The 22,448-nt window shown below is 42.9% G+C and overlaps 1 protein-coding gene across 2 annotated transcripts; it reads right to left on the bottom strand.

Moving 5' to 3' along the window:
* Positions 1-1,196: 1,196 nt before the first annotated feature.
* On the bottom strand, positions 1,197-8,131 carry LOC120027437 (membrane progestin receptor alpha-B-like). Of its 2 annotated transcripts, none has more exons than XM_038972372.1 (3): positions 7,993-8,131; positions 3,039-3,282; positions 1,197-2,919 (listed from the first exon to the last, which is right to left on the bottom strand). In XM_038972372.1, exons 2-3 carry the CDS (start codon positions 3,224-3,226, stop codon positions 2,001-2,003), a joined length of 1,107 nt encoding a protein of 368 aa, XP_038828300.1. In that variant the 5' UTR covers positions 3,227-3,282; positions 7,993-8,131; the 3' UTR covers positions 1,197-2,000. The 2 variants fall into 2 exon arrangements, with proteins under 2 accessions (XP_038828300.1, XP_038828297.1); XM_038972369.1 differs by having other exon boundaries at positions 7,944-8,131.
* Positions 8,132-22,448: the final 14,317 nt, after the last annotated feature.

Below are 22,448 nucleotides of genomic sequence, written 5' to 3' on the forward strand. Positions count from 1 at the left end.
AATAATTATACGTTTTCATGTCTTTATTGAACACACAGTGTAAACATTCACAGTGCAGGGTGGAAAAAGTATGTGAACCCTTGGATTTATTAACTGGTTGACCCTCCTTTGGCAGCAATAACCTCAACTGAACGTTTTCTGTAGTTGCGGATCAGACCTGCACAACGGTCAGGAGGAATTTTGGACCATTCCTCTTTACACAACTGTTTCAGTTCAGCAATATTCTTGGGATGTCTGGTGTGAACCACTCTCCTGAGGTCATGCCTCAGCATCTCAATTGGGTTGAGGTCAGGACTCTGACTGCGCCACTCCAGAAGGCGTATTTTCTTCATTGTCCTGTTGCATCACCCAACTTCTGTTGAGCTTCAATTGGCAGATAGCCTTACATTCTCCTGAAAAACAAAATCGTTTTTCCGTCAATGATAGCAAGCTGTCCAGGTCCTGAGGCAGCTAAGCAGCCACCAAACCATGATGCTCCCTCCACCATACTTTACAGTTGGGATAAGTTTTTGATGTTGGTGTGCTGTGCCTTTGTTTCTCCACACATAGTGTTGTGTGTTCCTTGCAAACAACTCAACTTTAGATGTATCTGTCCACAGAATATTTTGCCAGTAGCGTTGTGGAAAATCCAGGTGCACATTTGCAAACTTCAGACGTGCAGCAATGTTTTTTTTGGACAGCAGTGGCTTCTTCTGTGGTGTCCTCCCATGAACGCCATTCTTGTTTAGTGTTTTACTTATCGTAGACTCGTCAACAGAGATGTTAACATGTTCCAGAGATTCCTGTAAGTCTTTAGCTGACACTAGGATTCTTCTTAACGTCATTGAGCGTTCTGCTCTGTGCTCCTGCAGTCATCTTTCCCTTACGGCCACTCCTAGGGAGAGTAGCAACAGTGCTGAACCTTCTCCATTTATTCACAATTTATCTTACTGTGGACTGATGAACATCAAGGCTGAACAGGTGAACAGCAAACTCAAATTTTGTGAGTGTTTTTTATAGGGCTAGGCAGCTCTAACCAACATCTCCAATCTCATCTCATTGATTGGACTCCAGGTTAGCTGACTCCTGACTCCAATTAGCTTTTGGAGAAGTCATTAGCCTAAGAATTAACATACTTTTTCCAACCTACACTCTGAATGTTTAAATTATGTGTTCAATATAGACAAGAAAAATACCAGAAATGGTGTGTTATTAGTTTAAGCAGACTGTGTTTGTCTATTGTTGTGACTTAGATGAAGATCAAATTGAAATCCAGGTAATTCCAATGGGTTCACATACTTTTCTTGCCACTGTACATGTATGTCAGATTAGACATAAGGTTTACATTGACAGATTAATTAATACACTTTCTCAGCAGTTGGTCCAGTACAGCCTTGGTTTGTGACCCCACATGAGAAATACCCAGTTTATACTCTCATAGGTGGAAAAGTACAATGTGGGTAAGTCAATTTGTCTGCCTATAAAAGTGCTCTAGATGTGGATAGATTGATCGGCATTAAAAAGAATAGTTAGCAGTATTGTTGATATTCAGAATCACACCCACTACACAGTATGCTTCCTTTTCCAACAACATAATACTACTTTGAAAGTGAATAAACTATCCCTTTAAGATAAATTCATTTCATTGTTTGAGTGCTGACAAGGACTCATATCACAATGTTTCTTGGCAGTAGTTAGACATACGTTGTTGTAAAAAAAAAAAAAAAACCCATCATGGAACAAAACTAGCACAAGTGTAACAGAAGCATTGAGACATGATTAGACATACTATCGTCAAGGACACAGGTGCTGTAAAGAAACATAATATTATAGAAACAAACTCGAGCAGGCTAAGGAAGGCAGTGTGTGTCGAGTCAAACAAGGCCACATTGATAACTTTGGTACCAACCCAGCGGGCAAAACTGGGCAAACGTTTTTGGCTGTAATAACGTCAACCGATTTCAACCAGTTTTTCCCACTGGGAAGTGATTGTAAGTCTCCTACATAGTGACCTACCCAGTTCATTTGGACTTGTCTCTGCAGTTAAGCAACCGTTTTACTTTCCTTGCAATGAAGACTGCTATGCAGACACAGGCCACCAGCGTGGCTCCATACTGCACCAGATAGACAGTGGCTGCTCCCTCTCCGTGTAGCTGTGTGTAGAGCGGCCTTCGGCCCAGGTAGTCCAGGTGAGAGGCCTGGATCTGACAGAGAGTACAGATAACCAGGAAGACGTGGAACAGCTGGTGGCCCTGCCCCAGGAAGTCACAGTGGCCTGGGAACAGACGCTCTGGGAAGGGGTTGGTGAAGAAGAACGCACTGGACAGGAAGAAGGCTACCTGGCTCCCATGGAAGGATATAGCCGGGTCGCCGACTATGCCACTGGCCGGGGCAGCGATGTCATCACTGTGCGACGTGGTCCAGAGGTACCGGAGGAGGCGGTGGAACACCGGACTAGTATCCCAGGCATAGGCCATAGCCGAGGGAATCACCTGCCCCACCTTCCGGACCCAGACCCGCAGGCTGTAGTTGCGATACTTCCCATAGCAGCAGCCCAGGCAGGACAAGCAGCAGAGGAAGGTGGCAGTGGGCATGAAGACTGGGGAGACCCACTGGTGGTAGTTTGGTTCCACAGCATAGTAGAAGTGAGCCACGGCGCTGCCGTACTGATACTGAGCCACTCCTACATAATCCAGGAAGAAGAAGCAGTAGTGGTAGAACTCTGATTTGGCAGCCAGGAGGTGGGCTACAGTGCTGCAGGCCATGTAGGCCAGGGAGGACAGCAGGAGAATGAGGAGGGGCCAGGCGTGGGCATCATCGATGAAGTCCACCGTCTCAGCTAGCTGTAGGAACTTGACCAGGACCAGGAAAGACCCTAGCAGGTGGGTCCACACGTTGATGGTCTCGTTGTGACGCTGGAACAGCGACAGGCAGTAGTACCTGTATTGATCAAGAGACGGGACACCATTATGTTCGCTTCTTTAAGAGACGTCTTTACTATGATAAAACCGGATATGATGTACATAGCATTATGGGTATTGTAATACATGTTACAGTACCTCCAGCCCTGGTGGAGCGGTCGGTAGCCGGCGTGGATGTAGCGCTCTCTGAAGAACCCGGGAACTTCGGTGTCCCGTAGCGTGCCTGGCATGGAGGGGGCGGCCTCTGTCAGCATCTGGGGCACGGTCCTTACCTGCTGGAGGTTGATGAACAGACGCCCAATCCGCTCCATGACGATCGTTGCCATGAGGGATGGTTTGACGGATGGACTGTTATTGTTGATGACTGGACAGCTTCAGGAGACTGGCAACCGAAAGAGGAGGGCAACACCATTAAAAAAACAGTTAGACTAGGCCAGCTCTGAATGCTGACACTTAAAAGGCTTAAAAACAATAACTAAGAACAAAAATAGGTTCAAAATGACAATTTATTTGAAAACTGCAGTGCAAGTAAAACTATTGGCAGTAAAAACATCACCTTTGCTGGAGGACTCCCCAAACATAACTGACACACAGGTTAAAAAAGTTCCTTCAATTAGGTGCAATTATGAAAAAACGGAAACAATGAACAAGACAATAAGCATTTGGGGTGTGTGCAATTGGCAATCAGCGCAGGCTATGAAAACTTTGAATGTTGAATGAAATGGCAATGAAAATTATTATTTAAAAAAATAATCAACACATCACACTACTTGCTTCAGCAGTTCAATTACTTTAAAATGAGTCTCTAGTCCAAGAGAAGGTCCCTTCTTCACAGCCCCTCTGTAAAATGCTGCCACCTCAGTAGAGAGGACTAGCCTGGTGAGTTCATGTTCAGTTTGGTTTAACCAGGCAAACAGAGGACACCCTTTATGCTGGCCCTACCTGGCTAGGACACCAAGGCCTGGGACAGGAGGCCAGAATACACCAGACATGTTTCGATTCCTGCAGCAGACCTGACAATTTATTAACAGTAATTAGCCTTAATCTGCAGTTAATCTGCAGTTAACATTGGAGGGGGAGGAACAGGGAGAGGAACAGGGAGAGGAACAACATGAACTCTTCAACCTTGAAGATGAACAGAGGTCAGATATCTTCCTGAGCAGTGCCATGTATAAACTGAACTCTAACTGCTCCAGTAAATCATTCTGGATGAGAGCGTCTGATAAATGACTAGAACGTAAAATGTCATGGGAGCGTACCAACTAAACACGCAAATCTGTTTTTAATCAAGCAATCAAGTTTTAATTTCCTGAACTGGTGAAAGAATGTATTTTCAGAAGCATACAGCATATGTATGTCATCCAACCACAAAGCACTATCAGAGACATGTTTACACAGTAACTTTAACTTTTTTAGCAGATATTGGCCACATGCCCACATCTGATAAAACAGAGTTGCTTATGAACAGCAACTTAGTTGCAACACTTTCAAAAACGGGATCCTTAAAAAAAGATGACATGATAACAAGGCAAGTAATATAATTTAATCAACACCTATTTCCTATTTTCAACCCTGTCAAGTATTTGCCTATGGCTTATGCGACTGAGAGATTTACACTGTGGCACCCGTGGCCCGAAAAATATTGTTGACACCCGTGGAGGCTCCTCCTCAGTGAATTTCATATAAATAAAAAGTGAAACATTAAAAAAGTTATCATATTTAGATTAAACTATAATAAATATATTCACGTCACCAAATAATTTAATAAAAACACAGTTTTGCAATGAAGTTCTACAGTAGCCTCAGCAGCACTCTGTAGGGTAGCACCATGGTGTAGCCGGAGGACAGTTAGCGTCTGTCCTCCTCTAGATACATTGACTTCAATACAAAACCTAGGAGGCTCATGGTTCTCACCCCCTTCCATAGACTTACACAGTAGTTATGACAACTTCCAGAGGACGTCCTCCAACCTATCAGAGCTCTTGCAGCATGAACTGGCATGTTGTTCACCCAATTAAAGAATCAGTGAATTAATCTAGTACTGAAAGCATAAGCTACAGCTAGCTAACTAGCACTGCAGAGCATACAATGTGGTGAGTAGTTGACTCAAAGAGAGAGAAAGAAAATATTGGAACAGTTTTTAATATTTTTTTCAATTAAATAATTAAGGAGAAGCAAGAGAGAGAGAGAGATGTATTTTTTTTTCACTTTAACTTAGCTAGCGAATGCAGCTGCTAGTTTAGCCTATTCAAACACCCAGCTCAAACAGAGAGGGATGCTATGTTAGCTAGCTGGCTATGGCGATCCAAAATGGGACCTCTTCCAAGTAAAGGGAAGCTTTTGCTTTTATAAATTTATTCCCACCGGGGCCAGTCGGTGTAACTGCAAAACTGCTTGCTGACTGTACACTCTACTGCATGATTTACTAATGCATTAGTTCTAGTAGCTAGGTTGATTAGCTAATATGGTGACAATGACTTAGGCTGTGTGTAGCAGTTATGAAATGAAGGTTTGGCTTGAAAAGGTTTTTTCACCTGTTTACAGACAGCTGATGTGTTGTGCACTGAAGTCCACAAGCGAAGGGAAAAGGTGAGAGGAGGAGAGCATGTAGATGAGAGAAGGAATAATGCAACAAACAAAATGCTCATGCTGTTTGTATGCGGCTGCTATGATAGTGAACTGCGTTTGCGTGTGATCAGGGATGTATTATTAATTCCGCCGATTCTGTTGAACAACGTTTATTAAAACCCGAGGAGTGCAGCAGTCTAAGGCTCTGCATCGCAGTGCTGGAGGCGTCACTACAGACCCGGGTTTGATCCTAGGTTGTGTCGCAGCTGTCCACGACCGGGAGAACCATGAGGCGGCGCACAATTGTCCCCGCGTTGTCTGGGTTAGGGGAGGGTTTGTCCGGCCGGGATGTCCTTGTCCCATCGCGCTCTAGCGACTGCCGGCCGCATGCACGCTGACTTCGGTCGCCAGTGGTACGGTGTTTCCTCCAACACATTGGTGCGGCTGGCTTCCGGGTTAAGCAAGCAGTGGGTCAAGAAGCAGTGCGGCTTGGCAGGTTCGTGTTTCTCAGGACGCATGGCACTCGACCTTCGCCGAGTCAGGAATTGCAGAAATGGGACAAGACTGTAACTACCAATTGGATATCACGAAATTGGGGAGAAAAAGGGGTAAAAGTTTTTTTTAAACTAATTCAAGAATTTGTCCAAAATAAATTATTGTTTGCAACTGTTGGACTAATGATTACACCCTATATCAGCTAGATGCAGGCAAGAGTGTGCAAGGCGGTATTGAATGTAATCACTGTTTGTCACCTTGATTACTCAAATTTCTCTCTTGACCTGTGCACCTGTTGTAAACTTTCATTCATAGTCTAAGTTGTAGCAACCTCATGATGGGTATAGGGAAAATGTTAATATCATGTAGTAGCCTAAACATATTGATATTACATTGAGCTGGGTCAATGAAATATTCATGAAAGTCATCCATATGCTGTAATAGAAACAAGGCAATGCTCATAAAAAGAACGATCATCCTCCCTCATCTTAAACGTCACTGACAGCAACTGGTTGACACCCAATAATAACTCATTCAAGACCTCACATAAACCTACAGTATACATCTCCCTTCAGCATCTCCCATGTTTTAGTATGTGACAAAAGGAGAGGCAGGCAGACCAATCAGTGAGAAATATCCTTTCTGACTGCTCTCTTCCACAAATCAGAAAAACACATTTCACCCCATCAAATACTATAACTTAAAATCTTGACCAATGTTCCCTCTAAGCTGCAGTAGCCCCGAGACTGCAGCGCGAAGCGCAGAAGAAATATCTGCCCACGGAGAGAAGAATTTCACTGACCTTTCTATAGTTTTCCCTGTTAAATAACACAATAAACGTTTCCCTTTACTGTGGCAATAGGGATCGAATCAAAGCAATATTAGCCATTTCAATGCAACATACCAAAACAAGCAAGATATTTTGTTGTAGGCAAAGGAGTAGGATTCTATTGTGCACAACTCAGCCCATTCTCTACACAGACAGGTGCGGCATAGCCAATCAGAGCTGCAGTAGGCCTATATGCAAATAGACCATTGCTATATGGATCTGTGCCATTTACTTTGAACTGGACTGTGTTTACAGCTGTGGCCATGAGTAGATGCACTTGTTTTGAGATCAAAGCAAGAGCTGCATGTAGCCACATTTTGTTCATATCCTGTGCTAGTTAGAGTTATTAGCTCAGTTATAGAAAATGTGTAGTCAGCAATAGGGGAGTGATTACTTCTTACAAGAGCACAAAACGTGTACATATCTAGACATCTTTGAAAGCGAGTCAGGTAAAGAGCTTTTCGGGTCTTAAAGGGACAGTGTTGTATTTTGAGACAGGCTTTAATAAGCTAAGTAGCCAATAGGTAGAGCATAGCATAATTTGTCTGATTCTCTCTAATAATGGTATGGGAATTATAATGCATTTTATTTTGTAAAGTGGTTTCTTGCATCAAACACCACAACATTTTCAGTCACCTCCTTGTCTGAAGTAGTGGATAAATGGATAAAGTGGATAAACCGGTTAATGTCAAGCCCTGCATGTTTTTTTCATAAGTATCATGGAATGTAGGCCTACGTTGAACACCACACATTAGCTGCTACTGTAGGCTGAATGATATAACAGCTATTTCCATGTTAAAATGTTAAGGGATGCATTTTCTCCATTGTTTGACAGTAGGCCACTACATCGTGATCAAATAACAACAGAAGACTACTTGGCCACTGTTAAAACTGTAACTTGAAGCAGGTACGCCCAGTGTTCACAGTAAACGCGTGCTGGAAGCTGCACAGAATTTTCACAACGTTCAAGTTTGCGCTCAGCTGACCTGAAATTTGCTCAGTGTCAAAAAAATTGAGGGACCGTTGACATACATTCAGTTTCATTTGGTATAGGCTACACTAAAATAATTTATGCTCTTTCTTGCGTACACTGTTTAACCTGAGAAGTAAAAAGTTAGAAAATATTGCGCAAGACAAGAGGGAGGAAATACCAATGCATGTGGTTCTTCTTCCTCTTCAAGGCTGCTACTGTAGACCTACTTTATTAGACTACACCAGACGGCTCCTGGAGACGCAGCGCAGCAGGACAGTCGGCAGGTTATTTCACCTTCAAGATGTGATGATCGTCCGACTGTCTCAGTCCCTGTGCCCCTCCGACAGTCATCGGTCGGTCACGCCTCCCGGACCGGTGTCAGCCTTGTCAACCACTCATATACTGGAATGCAACAAATGCGTGTCCAATATCAACAGGAGGTGTCCAATGGCAAGTAAGTAGGCGGTGGTTACCAGCAGAGGACAGAGAGAAGAAATATGGTATTTATCTTGGCTACGGGAAACTTTGGGTTGGACGTCTGATTGACTGCGAACTGTCCCTCATGCATTTCAGAAGAGTCACCGTGTAACTGTTTCTAGTCAAGTTTAGATTTCTCTCTGTTGTTTCACATGCCGGTGAAATTGTTTCAATAGGTTAACACAGTAGAAGCCTATAACCTGTTGGTTTCGAGAGAAGAATACCGAGGCACAAAATACTGAAATTACTTTCTGAAAACCACACCCTCTTAAGCCGGAAAAAGAAAAAATGAGAACTCCAGTTTAAATACATCAAAACGAAGTAGCCTAGATTTTAGCCCGCTGTATAGCGTCTACGTGGAGTCTAAATGTAAAATGTCATTTAAGTCCCAATGGTATAAAACACCGCAAAAACAACAAAAACTCCAGAACATGGGCTTATCAGGGACATTCTTTCGCATGGATGTGTCCAGAACGTGGTTTCACATAGCACTGACAGCATTATTCAAATGTTTGAGGGGTTATATGTCTATGGGTCTTGGTGCCTTTCATTTCAAATATTTAATATTCTGTATTATCAGCAAAAGCATTTGATGTGGGCTACACAATCAGGTTTTTAAAAACCTATCCTATTTGTGTCTGCAGTTCGGTCACTCAGTATTGCCTGCATATTAAACCTGATTGGAAACCATACCACGGATGTTTGCCAGAGCATATACGTACAAAACAAACTAAGAATGAACTGCTTCAGATAATCAACAAAGGTCTGCTTTGTAGCCTGGAAGCTCCCTTCAAATGGTGCAGACAATTATGTAATATGTTGGCAGTGCCTCATTGGCAGTGCCCTACTCATGGGGTTGTTCCCCAAAAGATGTGGGGGGGACATTTTCCTCTGCTGCTGAAAGACCCACTTTAGCTATTTTTGAACTATAACAAAAGATAAAGGGGGTGTTCTTGGCAGCTCCAAGCTAGTTCTTAGAATTTGGTTGAGTGTTACCTTTTCCCTAGGGTTCTCTGGGTGTACTACACTATATATACAAAAGTATGTAGACACCCCTTCAAATTAGTGGATTTGGCTATTTCAGCCACACCCGTTGCTGACAGGTGTATAAAATCGAGCATACAACAATACAATCTCCAAAGACCAACATTGGCAGTAGAATGGCCTTACTGAAGAGCTCAGTGACTTTCAACATGGCACTGTCATAGGATGCCACCTTTTCAACAAGTCAGTTTGTCAAATTTCTGCCCTGCTAGAGTTGCCCTGGTCAACTGTAAGTGCTGTTATTGTGAAGTGGAAACGTGTATGAGGAGGAACAGCTCAGCTGCGAAGTGGTAGGCCACACAAGTTCATAGAACGGGACGGGCGAGTAAAAATTGTCTGTCCTCTGTTGCAACACTCACCGAGTACTGAGTTCCAAACTGCATCTGGAAGCAGCATCAGCACAATAACTGTTCATAGGGAGATTTATGAAATGGGTTTCCATGGACGAGCAGCCGCACACAAGCCTAACATCACCATGCGCAATGCCAAGTGTCGGCTGGAGTGGTGTAAAGCTCGCCGCCTTCGACTCTGGAGCAGTGGAAACGTGTTCTCTGGAGTGATGAATCACGCTTCCTAACCCTACAGCATACAGTGACATTCTAGATGATTCCGTGCTTCCAACATTGTGGCAACAGTTTGGGGAAGGCCCTTTCCTGTTTCAGCATGACAATGCCACCATGCACAAAGCGAGGTCCATACAGAAATTGTTTGTTGAGATCGGTGTGGAAGAACTTGACTGGCCTGCACAGAGACCTGACCTGGCCATCAAACACCTTTGGGACGAATTGGAACACCGACTGCGAGCCAGGCCTAATTGACCAACATCAGTGCCTGACCTCACTAATGCTCTTCTGGCTGAATGGAAGCAAGTCCCCGCAGCAATGTTCCAACATCTAGTGGAAAGCCTTCCCAGAAGAGTGGAGGCTGTTATAGCAGCAAAGGGAGACCAACTCCATATTAATGCCTGTGATTTTGGAATGAGATGAGCAGGTGTCCACATACTTTTGGTCATGTAGTGTATTTTGCTTCATGGTATAGAGAATACACCGAAGTATCCCTTGAGGGATTTAGTAGTAAAAACATAGGTGTGTGAAGCCTAAATTCTGTGGGTAAGTAGGTAGGTATACCCAAAACACTTATCTAGCACAACAGGTGGGTTAACCCCAAATGCAAAATACAGTTAAAGGGATAGTAAACGCAAATGACAAAATGACACATTGGTTTTCTTACCCTGTAAGCAGTCTATGGACAAGGTAAACTGAGTTTACTTGAATGACCCTCCATTACTGATCCTCTGCTTTCAAGGTATGTGTTAATGGTCAGCTGTCAGCAACCTAGAAAACAAATAAGTGTAGGTTACTGTCGCCATTAGCCAGCATTCAAGCTTTTCTTGTTCAGATAATTGCTTGGGGCTTTTTCAGTTGTTTTTCTGCCTTGTATTTAAGAATTATGTTAAAATATCTGAAACACCTAAAGAATCATCTGGTCAGACACAAAAGTTAGGCTGCCGTACACTAAGGTTACATAACTTTTAGGGCTGGTTTCACAGATTCAGATTTTCCATTGAGATTTTTTTTGTTTTTGTCCAGGAGTTGGCTTAATCTGGGTGTGGAAAACCCTTCCTCAGAAAAGCTATTTTGTGCCAAACTATTTGAACATTTGAAATCATTTAAAATGTATCCACTGTGTGGCACTGTTTCCTTTCACATTGATGTACGCTGAGTACACCAAACATTAGGAACACCCTCCTGATATTGAGTTGCACCCCCCCCCCCCCCCACACACACACACACACTTTTTGCCCTCCGAACAGCCTCAATTTGTCGGGTCAAGGACACTTCAAAGGGTCGAAAGCGTTCCACAGGGATGCTGGCCCATGTTGACTCCAATGCTTCCCACAGTTGTGTCAATTTGGCTGGATGTCCTGTGGGTGGCGGACCATTGATTTGATTTAATTCTTGTTGCACACAGACTGTTGAGCGTGAAAAACCCAGCAGTGTTGCTGTTCTTGACACAAACCGGTGCGCCTGGCACCTACTACCATACCCTGTTCAATGGCACTTAAATATTTTGTCTTGGACTTTCACACTATGAATGGTACACACACAAACTGTCTCAATTGTCTCAAGGCTTGAATATCCTTCTTTAACCTTTCGCCTCCCCTTCATCTACATTGAAGTGGATTTAACAAGTGACTTCAATAAGGGATTATAGCTTTCACTTGGTCAGTTTATGTCATGGGAAAAAGCAGGTGTTCTTAATGTTTTGTATACTCAGTGAAGGTTACATGCAGAAATGTAGAGAGAGCAGAGCCCACATATTTGTATCTCTTCATTCTCTTGGTTGTGAGATAAAAATGGAGCTTTGACTCTATATCATTTTATATACATGTACGATCCAGATGTTTAGAATGTACTCAACTTTTATTGAGCATAAATATCTCCAGCATCTTCTGTAGGGTTGTGCTTTGCTCTCGTGAGTTGTGAAATAGAGCAGCTTGTGGAAATGATCAGATCTATCCAATCCATTTATTAGGTCCCTTTTTTTAATGGCCCTTTTTTATTTATATATATATATGTTTTCACATATTTTTAATTTCTTCTTTTTTTCATATATTGGCCTTTTATTTCTTATATTTGAAAATCATGTCAACGATTTATTTCTGATGGTAATCAATCAATAACAACAATGTCAGCTAATATGTTAGAATGAGGGTAATGGCCATCCATTGTGCATCTACTTCTCAGATGGGAATACTCTATACCTTAACATACACTTCCAAGGCAATCTTGCTGTGTCCCCTTGCAATATATTGCTCTATATATTAATCTTCCTGAAATGACCATCCGTGCAAACACATTTATAACAAAACTTTTGGGACCTTATCAATCAATATTCCTCATTATTGATGATGTTGAAAGCCAATGAGCCGGTCTGTATAGACAGCATCATCACAAAACATCTGTCATCTGTTGTACAACCTAAACAATATGACCACTTTAAATTGCAGCATGAACACAAACAGATCGCTGAAGGAAATTAACATTTTCATAGACCCAACCGTGAGGATACTGTGGTCTCTAAGGATTGCTTTGTACTGCCTAATTTTCCTATTTCACGTTGTGATATATATGAGTGGTGGTTTCATTGTGAAGCCTATAGGTGTCAGGCAGGTAACCTCGTCTCCAGGTTAATTGTCAACAAGTGCTGGCTGGTGGACAAAACTAGAGGTTGGGTAACAGGGGTTTGGTGTCTGATACCTACAGTACACGGATTGATACACTGTGATTCACAAAAACCTCAATGACTGTCTTATAAAGGTTAAAAGCTCCAACACATAATCGATGTCTCAATTGAGACAAAGACAGCAAATCCATTGATGAGTGGGTTTATTTATGGATGTTGAATGAGATTTGGTTGCAGGGTTTCACATATTGCAGAATGTTAGCTATTAGCTTAAAACACATCCCTCAGTCTTCTTTTTATTTCTCTCTTTCTCTTCAGTGTATTACAGTTTTTTCTTTGTGTTGCTTTGGTATTGCTCTTTTCACAAGTATGTGGTACATTATCGCAACTCTTAGTACAAAACTCAAAACTGGTCACACTTGCAACGCAGCCAGTCTTTCATTCAAAACCTGTCATTGTGCATTCATTTGGATTGTAACATCTCTCACCACACAACCATTGATTAAACATAATTTTATTGTGAAATGTAATGAGAACATTAGTTTAATCACCAAAACAACATACTGATATGTTTTCAATGTATTAATTTAAACTACCAGTTAATCCAAAAGCAAACAATGCAAGACTCGTGTTTCAAATCGCCTTTAGGAGTGCTGAAAGTAATATGCTACAGTACTGTAAATTACAGTACATTACAGTATTCACTTTAGGCTATACACTTTACCAAACAAAATTGACAGAAAATCTATAATTTCCATAAATCAAATCAAATCAAATTTTATTTGTCGCATACACATGGTTAGCAGATGTTAATGCGAGTGTAGCGAAATGCTTGTGCTTCTAGTTCCGACAATGCAGTAATAACCAACGAGTAATCTAACCTAACAATTCCACAACTACTACCTTATACACACAAGTGTAAAGGGATAAAGAATATGTACATAAAGATATATGAATGAGTGATGGTACAGAACGGCATAGGCAAGATGCAGTAGATGGTATAGAGTACAGTCTATACATATGAGATGAGTAATGTAGGGTATGTAAACATAAAGTGGCATAGTTTAAAGTGGCTAGTGATACATGTATTACATAAAGATGGCAAGATGCAGTAGATTATATAGAGTACAGTATATACATATACATATGAGATGAGTAATGTAGGGTATGTAAACATTATATTAAGTGGCATTGTTTAAAGTGGCTAGTGATACATTTTTACATAATTTCCATCAATTCCCATTATTAAAGTGGCTGGAGTTGAGTCAGTATGTTGGCAGCGGCCACTAAATGTTAGTGGTGGCTGTTTAACAGTCTGATGGCCTTGAGATAGAAGCTGTTTTTCAGTCTCTCGGTCCCTGCTTTGATGCACCTGTACTGACCTCGCCTTCTGGATGATAGCGGGGTGAACAGGCAGTGGCTCGGGTGGTTGTTGTCCTTGATGATCTTTATGGCCTTCCTGTGACATCGGGTGGTGTAGGTGTCCTGGAGGGCAGGTAGTTTGCCCCCGGTGATGCGTTGTGCAGACCTCACTACCCTCTGGAGAGCCTTACGGTTGTGGGCGGAGCAGTTGCCGTACTAGGTGGTGATACAGCCCGACAGGATGCTCTCGATTGTGCATCTGTAGAAGTTTGTGAGTGCTTTTGGTGACAAGCCGAATTTCTTCAGCCTCCTGAGGTTGAAGAGGCGCTGCTTGCTCAAATGAGACTGACGGCAGGAATAACATCGTCGTCATTATCTGAAAAAAACTAGTGGGTGGCCTTTCCGAACTATTTTACTACTGAAGAACTAATACTTAGAAATTAGGGTTGGGGACAATTCGAATTGAAGGCAGTCAATTCAGGAAGTGATTTGAATTTAAATCAAAAAGGAAAAACGTTTTGAAATAAATACACTGAACAAAAATATAAAATGTAAAGTGTTGGTCCCATGTTTCATGAGCTGAAATCAAAGATCCCAGAAATGTTCCATATGCACAAAAAGCTTATTTCTCTCAAATTTTGTTTTGAGTATTTCACTTTTGCCAAGATAATCCATCAACCTGACAAGTGTGGCATATCAAGAAGCTGATTAAACAGCATGATCGTTACACAGGTGCACGTTGTTCTGGGGAAAATAAAAGCCACTCTAAAATGTGCAGTTTAGTCACACAACACAATGCCACAGATGTCTCAAGTTTTGAGGTAGCGGTCAATTGTCATGCTGACTGCAGGAATATCCACCAGAGCTGTTGCCAGAGAATTGAATGTTCATTTCCCTACCATAAGCCACCTCCAATGTCGTTTTAGAGAATTTAGCACTACGTCCAACCAGCCTCACATCCGCAGACCACGTGTAACCACGCCAACCTAGGACCTCCACATCCAGCTTCTTCACCTGCATGATTGTCTGAGACCAGCCACCCAGATAGGTGATGAAGCTGTGGGTTTGCACAACCAAAGAATTTCTGCACAAACAGTCAGGAACCATTTTAGGGAAGCTAATCTGTGTGCTTGTCGTCCTCACCAGGGTCTTGACCTGACTGCAGTTTGGCGTCGTAATCGACTTCAGTGGGCAAATGCTCACCTTCAATGGCCACTGGCACGCTGGAGAAGTGCAATCTTTATGGATGTATCCCAGTTTCAACTGCACTGGGCAGATGGCAGTATGGCCTTGTGTGACTGAGTGGTTTGCTGGTGTCAACCTTGTGAACAGAGTGCCCAATGGTGGCGGTGGGATTATGGTATGGGCAGGCTACAGTGACGGATCTAGCTTGTATGGCTCCCTGGGTGACCAGCCCCCCCTCCACCAAAAAAGCACCATTCTGCACTAACTGTAATTTTTATTCAGACATTTGGAACAACACCAAATAAATAATCCTAACATTTAAAACCATATAAATATAAAAAATATATACTAAAGTAAGACTCATAAATATCAAAAAGAAGTAACAAAGACAAATAGAAACAAATTTGTGTTGATTTGGCACTCGGGCATCAATACATTACCCATCCACCAACACTGTCAACCAAGAATCAAGACTAAACCAATTCACCTTGGTGGTGTGCAGACTGGTTTTATTGTTTTCTTAACGATTTCGCACAAACCAGAAAAACATGCAACAATATGTCTGTGAAACTATATATTCACAGTATTATGAATGAATTGTGGTTTATTTGGTAGCATTTCGTAGTGTGACTGATTTTACTAATTGCATTAGTACTGTACAAAGTTAGAGGTGCGCTATTTGATAGGTTCCCCCGCTCCCCATACCTCGGGCTTCCAGTGGGGAGACCTGAGGTCAACCTACCTCCACCTTTCTCCCCATCTCGTACTTCTGAGTGGGAGACCTTCCCAGGCAGTTGCCTGCCTAGCTCACAAACTAGAATCAGGGCGCCCACTCCGACAAGGTTAATTGACCCACAGTCCCACACGGTGACATGATATCATTGACGTGACGTGCAAATGAGCGATAGAAAACCGATCGCGCAAATGTCACCATTTTGAATTTGTTTGTGCGGGCGCCCCGTGCTGCCCCCGGCAAGATCCCGCCCCGGGCGGCTGCCCATGTCGCCCATACCTAAATCTGCCACTGGGCAGGCATAAGCTATGTACAACAAACACGATTGCATTTTATCATTGGCAATTTGAATGCATAGAGGTACCATGACGAGGCCACAATCAACAACCTGATCAACTCTATGCAAAGATGATGTGTCACGCTGCATGAGGCAAATGGTGGTCACACTAGAAACTGACTGGTTTTCTGATCCACGCCCCTACTTTTTTTTAAAGGTATCTGTGACCAACAGATGCATATCTGTATTCCCAGTCATGCGAAATCCATAGATTAGGGCCTAATGAATTTATTTAAATTGACTGATTTCCTTATATGAAATGTAACTCAGTAAAATCTTTGAAATTGTTGCATGTTGTATTTATATTTTTGTTTACTTTGGGCACGTCAGTCAGACAGGAAGTGGAGAAAAATAGACCCTAACCTGAAGAAGTTATATGAAATGTAACACAGTAAAATCTTTGAAATTGTTTCATGTTGCGTTTGATATTTTTGTTCAATGTAAATTAAACAAATTCAATGAATGAAAATAAAACATTACATTTAGCACACATTAATTTGCATCAAGCCTGCCTGGAGCATTTGGCCAAAAATTCTCATCCACATTCGGTATTTTTATTAGGATCCCCATTAGCTGCTGCACAGTCACAGTGGATGTCCTCATTGTTCATGCACCGCAGGAAAAACCTTTTGGCATGGCAAATCCAAGCTTGATATTGGTCTGCATTGATGTCGTCCCATGCCTCATCTATGGCCAGAAGCAGGGTGGCACGCACATGGGGATGGCGATCGTACACCTTCAACCACCATGCAGAAAAATGATCCTCAATAGGTTTGAGGAATGGAGAGTATGGGGCAGGTATAGGGTCACAGATCGGGGATTGGTCCAAAACCATGCCTGAACCACCTCTGTATGGTGGAACCTGACATTGTCCCACACAATGACATAGGTGACCCCTTAACCTTGACAGGCCTGTTTAATTGAGAAACAATGAGGTGTGCAGCGTTGTAGGATCCAAGAAATGGCCCACATCCTACCACATCATCTTCAGATATAGCTGCGCACATGGAGATGTTTCCTCCATGTTGTCCAGGCACTTGGAGGGTCACCCGTTGGCCGATGAGGTTCTGCCCACAGCGCCAAGTTTTTGCCAGGTTGAAGTCCACTTCATCAACAAAGATATACTTGTGATGGTTCACAGCAGCATCAAGCACCATCACCCTCTAAAAATATATTTTGGTTAGTGATTTTTAAAGTATAGTTCCAATACGATATTGTGAAGTAGCATCTGGATCAAATATAAACAGTTATACAGTATATAGTGCTGTACCTGAACATACTCACCTCGCTGCTGTTTCACCCGGTTGTCTTTTCTCTCAAAAGGCACCAAGTAAATGTGTTTCATAGATACGTTGTGCCTCTTCAAAAGGCGGGCGATTGTTGGTAGGCTGATGGATGCTACGTTGGCAAAGGTGTCATTGTTATCCTCAAAGCCCTGCTTTATTTCGAACAGCCGTATTAAATTCCATCACCTTTTCCACCACACACACTCCTGCTGGTCGGTCAGCACACTGCCACGGCCATCACCATGGGGTCTTCTGTCAATCCTGAGGGTAGAACAGAGTATACTGTCAATAGATCATACTATAACATGTTTTGTGAATTTACATGCATTACAATATGTAATTTGCTGTAAATGTAATGGTAAAGCATAGTGCATATCCTGCAGACTTAAAACATTTTTTTTTTTTTTACTTTTTACACATTTTTTTCCACAATTTCATGATATCCAATTGGTAGTTACAGTCTTGTCCCATCGCTGCAACTCCCATACGGACTCGGGAGAGGCGAAGGTAACATGACCCTGCCAAGCCACACTGCTTCTTGACACACTGCTCGCTTAACCCGGAAACCAGCTGCACCAATGTGTTGGATGAAACACCTAAAGTCAGCTTACAGGTGCCCGGTCCACTCTTGTCCACAAGCTCTTTCATTTCTTCCTCTCCCTTGCTGTCTATCCTGCTCCACGTTGAAATAAATTGCAAGTGTTCACACACACCCTTTTATATGGTGACCAATTGTGGTGAACACTATGTGAAATCAATTAGCAGTAACAAGTAGTCATTATGTATGGTTATCATGTGTCCTACATGTACTTTAGATATTTATACTTTGCAAACACACATTTTATTTATGTATTATGTAGTTCAAAATCCATATATAGTAGACAAACCAGTTTAAAATCTATAGGTTTACCAAATGGTTAAGTGAATTAAGCACAGTTGGATTAACTGATGGTCAAATGTATTTAAACAAATGAGAAGAGAATCATATGAAAAGTATTGTGAGCATTGCATTGTGAAAGACAATTACTTCACATGGAAGGTATTTCTAGATGAAACACTGATCAGGTTTGGTGAAAAAGTTACATTGTAATTTTATTTGTTGTACTTAGTCAATTGAAAATGTGCTTAATGTTTTGAAAAACAGCCTTTTTTGATTATCTGTTTTGAGTTTTGTACTAAGAGTTGTGAAATTGTACCACCAACTTGTGAAAATAGTACCAAAGCGATTAAAAAAACCTGTAATAGACCCTCACCTAACCTTTCATGTTTCCCCAACCAGCTAAACAGGGCTCATCTGGAAAATAGACCTTGGTCTCAGCATTGACTTCTTGTCAAAATAATGGTGAAATAAACAAATAAAAGGTAATCACAAATATGAGTGTTGGGAGGATGAGAAGTTCACATATTGACATTTAGTATTTCAAACCTTTTGACTTGAAAAGGAACCTCAAGCTGCCATGAAGTTCCAGCAAGCGCTATTCTCCACATCCTGTGGCCTAATTGGAGAGGATGGTTGGTGGCCAGTGTTCGCTGGATATTGAGGTGGCATTTCGATGGAGAATTCCCCTGGTTCCACTATGACCAGCCCGCCGTTCCTTCCTCCTTCCTTCATTTATCAACGTCTGCCTGCTTTTGCTGATTAGTTTGTTTTTGCCCTTTGCACAATATATCACCTGTCATGTTTAATAGGATGCTGCATGGAGTACACGGAACCCAGCGACATCCCATGGGTTCCTCTCTGCTTCCAGTTTCAGTATTGCATCGCCATAGATATATAACTTCTTTAATAGCTGTGTCTTCCTCTGCTTCTGCCTGCAACCTGCACTCCCACCCCCCCTCTGAGTACTTATCCTCTCTGTGCTGGCTTGAACATAAGCCAAAACTGTCTATTTATGTAATATAATACAAATATAAAGCAAAGTCCCATAAACCACCTGAAATCCACGATTTAGCAGAACTTTAGGGGGAATGTTAGTCAATGCATCTATACGGAACAAAAATATATACGCAACATGTAAAGTGTTGGTCCCATGTTTCATGAGCTGAACTAAAAGATCCCAGAAATGTTCCATACGCACAAAAAGCTTATTTCTTGCTGTCTCTGCCTGGCCGGTTCCCCTCTCTCCACTGGGATTTTCCGACTCTAACCCTATTACAGGGGCTGAGTCACTGGCTTACTGGTGCTCTTTCATGCCGTCCCTAGGAGGGGTGCGTCACTTGAGTGGGTTGAGTCACTGACGTGATCTTCCTGTCTGGGTTGGCGCCCCCCCTTGGTTTGTGCCATGGCGGAGATCTTTGTGGGCTATACTCGGCCTTGTCTCAGGATGGTAAGTTGGTGGTTGAAGATTTCCCTCTAGTGGTGTGGGGGCTGTGCTTTGGCAAAGTGGGTGGGGTTATATCCTTCCTGTTTGGCCCTGTCCGGGGGTATCATCGGATGGGGCCACAGTGTCTCCTGACCCCTCCTGTCTCAGCCTCCAGTATTTATGCTGCAGTAGTTAATGTGTCGGGGGGCTAGGGTCAGTTTGTTATATCTGGAGGACTTCTCCTGTCTTATCCGGTGTCCTGTGTGAATTTAAGTATGCTCTCTCTAATTCTCTCCTTCTCTCTTTCTTTCTCTCTCTCGGAGGACCTGAGCCCTAGGACCATGCGTCAGGACTACCTGGCATGATGACTCCTTGCTGTCCCCAGTCCACCTGGCCGTGCTGCTGCTCCAGTTTCAACTGTTCTGCCTGCGGCTATGGAACCCTGACCTGTTCACCGGACGTGCTAAAAAAGCCAACTGACATTTACTCCTGAGGTGCTGACTTGCTGCACCCTCGATAACTACTGTGATTATTATTATTTGACCATGCTGGTCATTTATGAACATTTGTTATCTGTTATAATCTCCACCCGGCACAGCCAAAAGAGGACTGGCCACCCCTCATAGCCTGGTTCCACTCTAGGTTTCCTCTCTGGTTCCTCTCTCAGTCTATGGTCCCGTGTGGCTCAGTTGGTAGAGCATGGCGCTTGCAACGCCAGGGTTGTGGGTTCAATTCCCACGGGGGGACCAGGGTTCAATTCCCACGGGGGGACCAGGATGAATATGTATGAACTTTCCAATTTGTAAGTCGCTCTGGATAAGAGCGTCTGCTAAATGACTTAAATGTAAATGTTTCTTCCTAGGTTTTGGCCTTTCTAGGGAGTTTTTCCTAGCCACCGTGCTTCTACACCTGCATTGCTTGCTGTTTGGGGTTTTAGGCTGGGTTTCTGTACAGCACTTTGAGATATCAGCTGATGTACGAAGGGCTATATAAATAAATTTGATTTGATTTGATTTCTCTCAAATGTTGTTTACATTTAACTAGGCAAGTCAGTTAAGAACAAATTATTATTTACAATAATGGCAATGCAATGCAAATAGTCTGGGTAGCCATTTGATTAGCTGTTCAGGAGTCTTAAGGCTTGGGGGGTAGAAGCTGTTTAGAAGCCTCTTGGACCTAGACTTGGCGCTTCGGAACCGCTTGCCGTGCGGGAGCAGAGAGAACAGTCTATGACTAGGGTGGCTGAAGTCTTTGACAATTTTTAGAGCCTTCCTCTGACACCGCTTGTTATAGAGGTCCTGGATGGCAGGAAACATGGCCCCGGTGATGTACTGGGCCGTACACACTACCCTCTGTAGTGCCTTGCGGTCGGAGGCCGAGCAGTTGCCATACCAGGCAGTGATGCAACCTGCCAGGATGCTCTCGATGGTGCAGCTGTAAAACCTTTTGAGGATCTGAGGACCCATGCCAAATCTTTTCAGTATCCTTTGGGGGAATAGGTTTTGTTGTGTCCTCTTCACAACTGTCTTGGTGTGCTTGGACTATGTTAGTTTGTTGGTGATGTGGACACCAAAGAACTTGAAGCTCTCAACCTGCTCCACTACAGCCCCGTCAATAAGAATGGGGGCGTGCTCGGTCCTCCTTTTCCTGTAGTCCACAATCATCTCCTTTGTCTTGATAACGTTGAGGGAGAGGTTGTTGTCCTTGCACCACACAGTCAGGTCTCTGACCTCCTCCCTATAGGCTATCTCATGGTCGGTGATCAGGCCTACCACTGTTGTGTAATCAGCAAACTTAATGATGGTGTTGGAGTCGTGCCTTGCTGTGCAGTCATGAGTGAACAGGGAATACAGGAGGGGACTGAGCACGCACCCCTGAGGGGCACCCGTGTTGAGGATCAGCGTGGTGGATGTGTTGTTGCCTACCCTTACCACCTGGGGGCGGCCCGTCAGGAAGTCCAGGATCCAGTTGCAGAGGGAGGTGTTTAGTCCCAGGGTCCTTAGTTTAGTGATGAGCTTTGAGGGCACTATGGTGTTGAACGCTGAGCTGTAGTCAATGAATAGCATTCTCACATAGGTGTTCCTTTTGTCCAGGTGGGAAAGTGCAGTGTGGAGTGTAATAGAGATTGCATCATCTGTGGATCTGTTAGGGCGGTATGCAAATTGGAATGGTTCTAGGGTTTCTGGGATAATGATGTTGATGTGAGCCATGACCAGCCTTTCAAAGCATTTCATGGCTACGGACGTGAGTGCTACGGGTCGTGTATGGTGTATGTGTATGGTGACGTGTGGGCGAATGCTTTGCTGATGTCAACGTTGTGAACAGAGTGCCCCATGGTGGGAGTGGGGTTAAGCTATGGACATTGAACAAAATTGCATTTTATCGATGGCAATTGGAATGCACAGAGATACCATGAGGAGGCCACAATCAACAACCTGATCAACTCTATGCGAAGGAGATTTTGACTGGTTTTCTGATCCACACCCCTACCTTTTTTTTAAAGGTATCTGTGACCAACAGATGCATATTAGTATTCCCAGTCATGTGAAATCCATAGATTAGGGCCTAATGAATGTATTGATTGATTTCCTTATATGAACTGTAACTCAGTAACTAAAATCTCAGTAAAATTATATTTTTGTTCAGTATAATTGCAAATAGAAATATGGGTTTAGAGACTGAGAACAGCATTCACAGTCCTGGCTGTCTGATTGTGAAATGCTTATGTTGTTCCCTTTCCCCTCTGTATAGGCCTATTGGCTTCTTTCCC

The sequence above is a fragment of the Salvelinus namaycush genome, chromosome 32, assembly GCF_016432855.1.
Source record: "Salvelinus namaycush isolate Seneca chromosome 32, SaNama_1.0, whole genome shotgun sequence".
Lineage (NCBI taxonomy): Eukaryota > Metazoa > Chordata > Actinopteri > Salmoniformes > Salmonidae > Salvelinus > Salvelinus namaycush.

Bases quoted from the DNA above. Each gene is read 5' to 3' on its own strand.
- LOC120027437 (XM_038972372.1), bottom strand. From the start codon at position 3,226: ATGGCAACGATCGTCATGGAGCGGATTGGGCGTCTGTTCATCAACCTC. The intron at 2,920-3,038 runs GTACTGTAACAT...TGATCAATACAG, and splicing joins CCGCTCCACCAGGGCTGGAG to GTACTACTGCCTGTCGCTGT.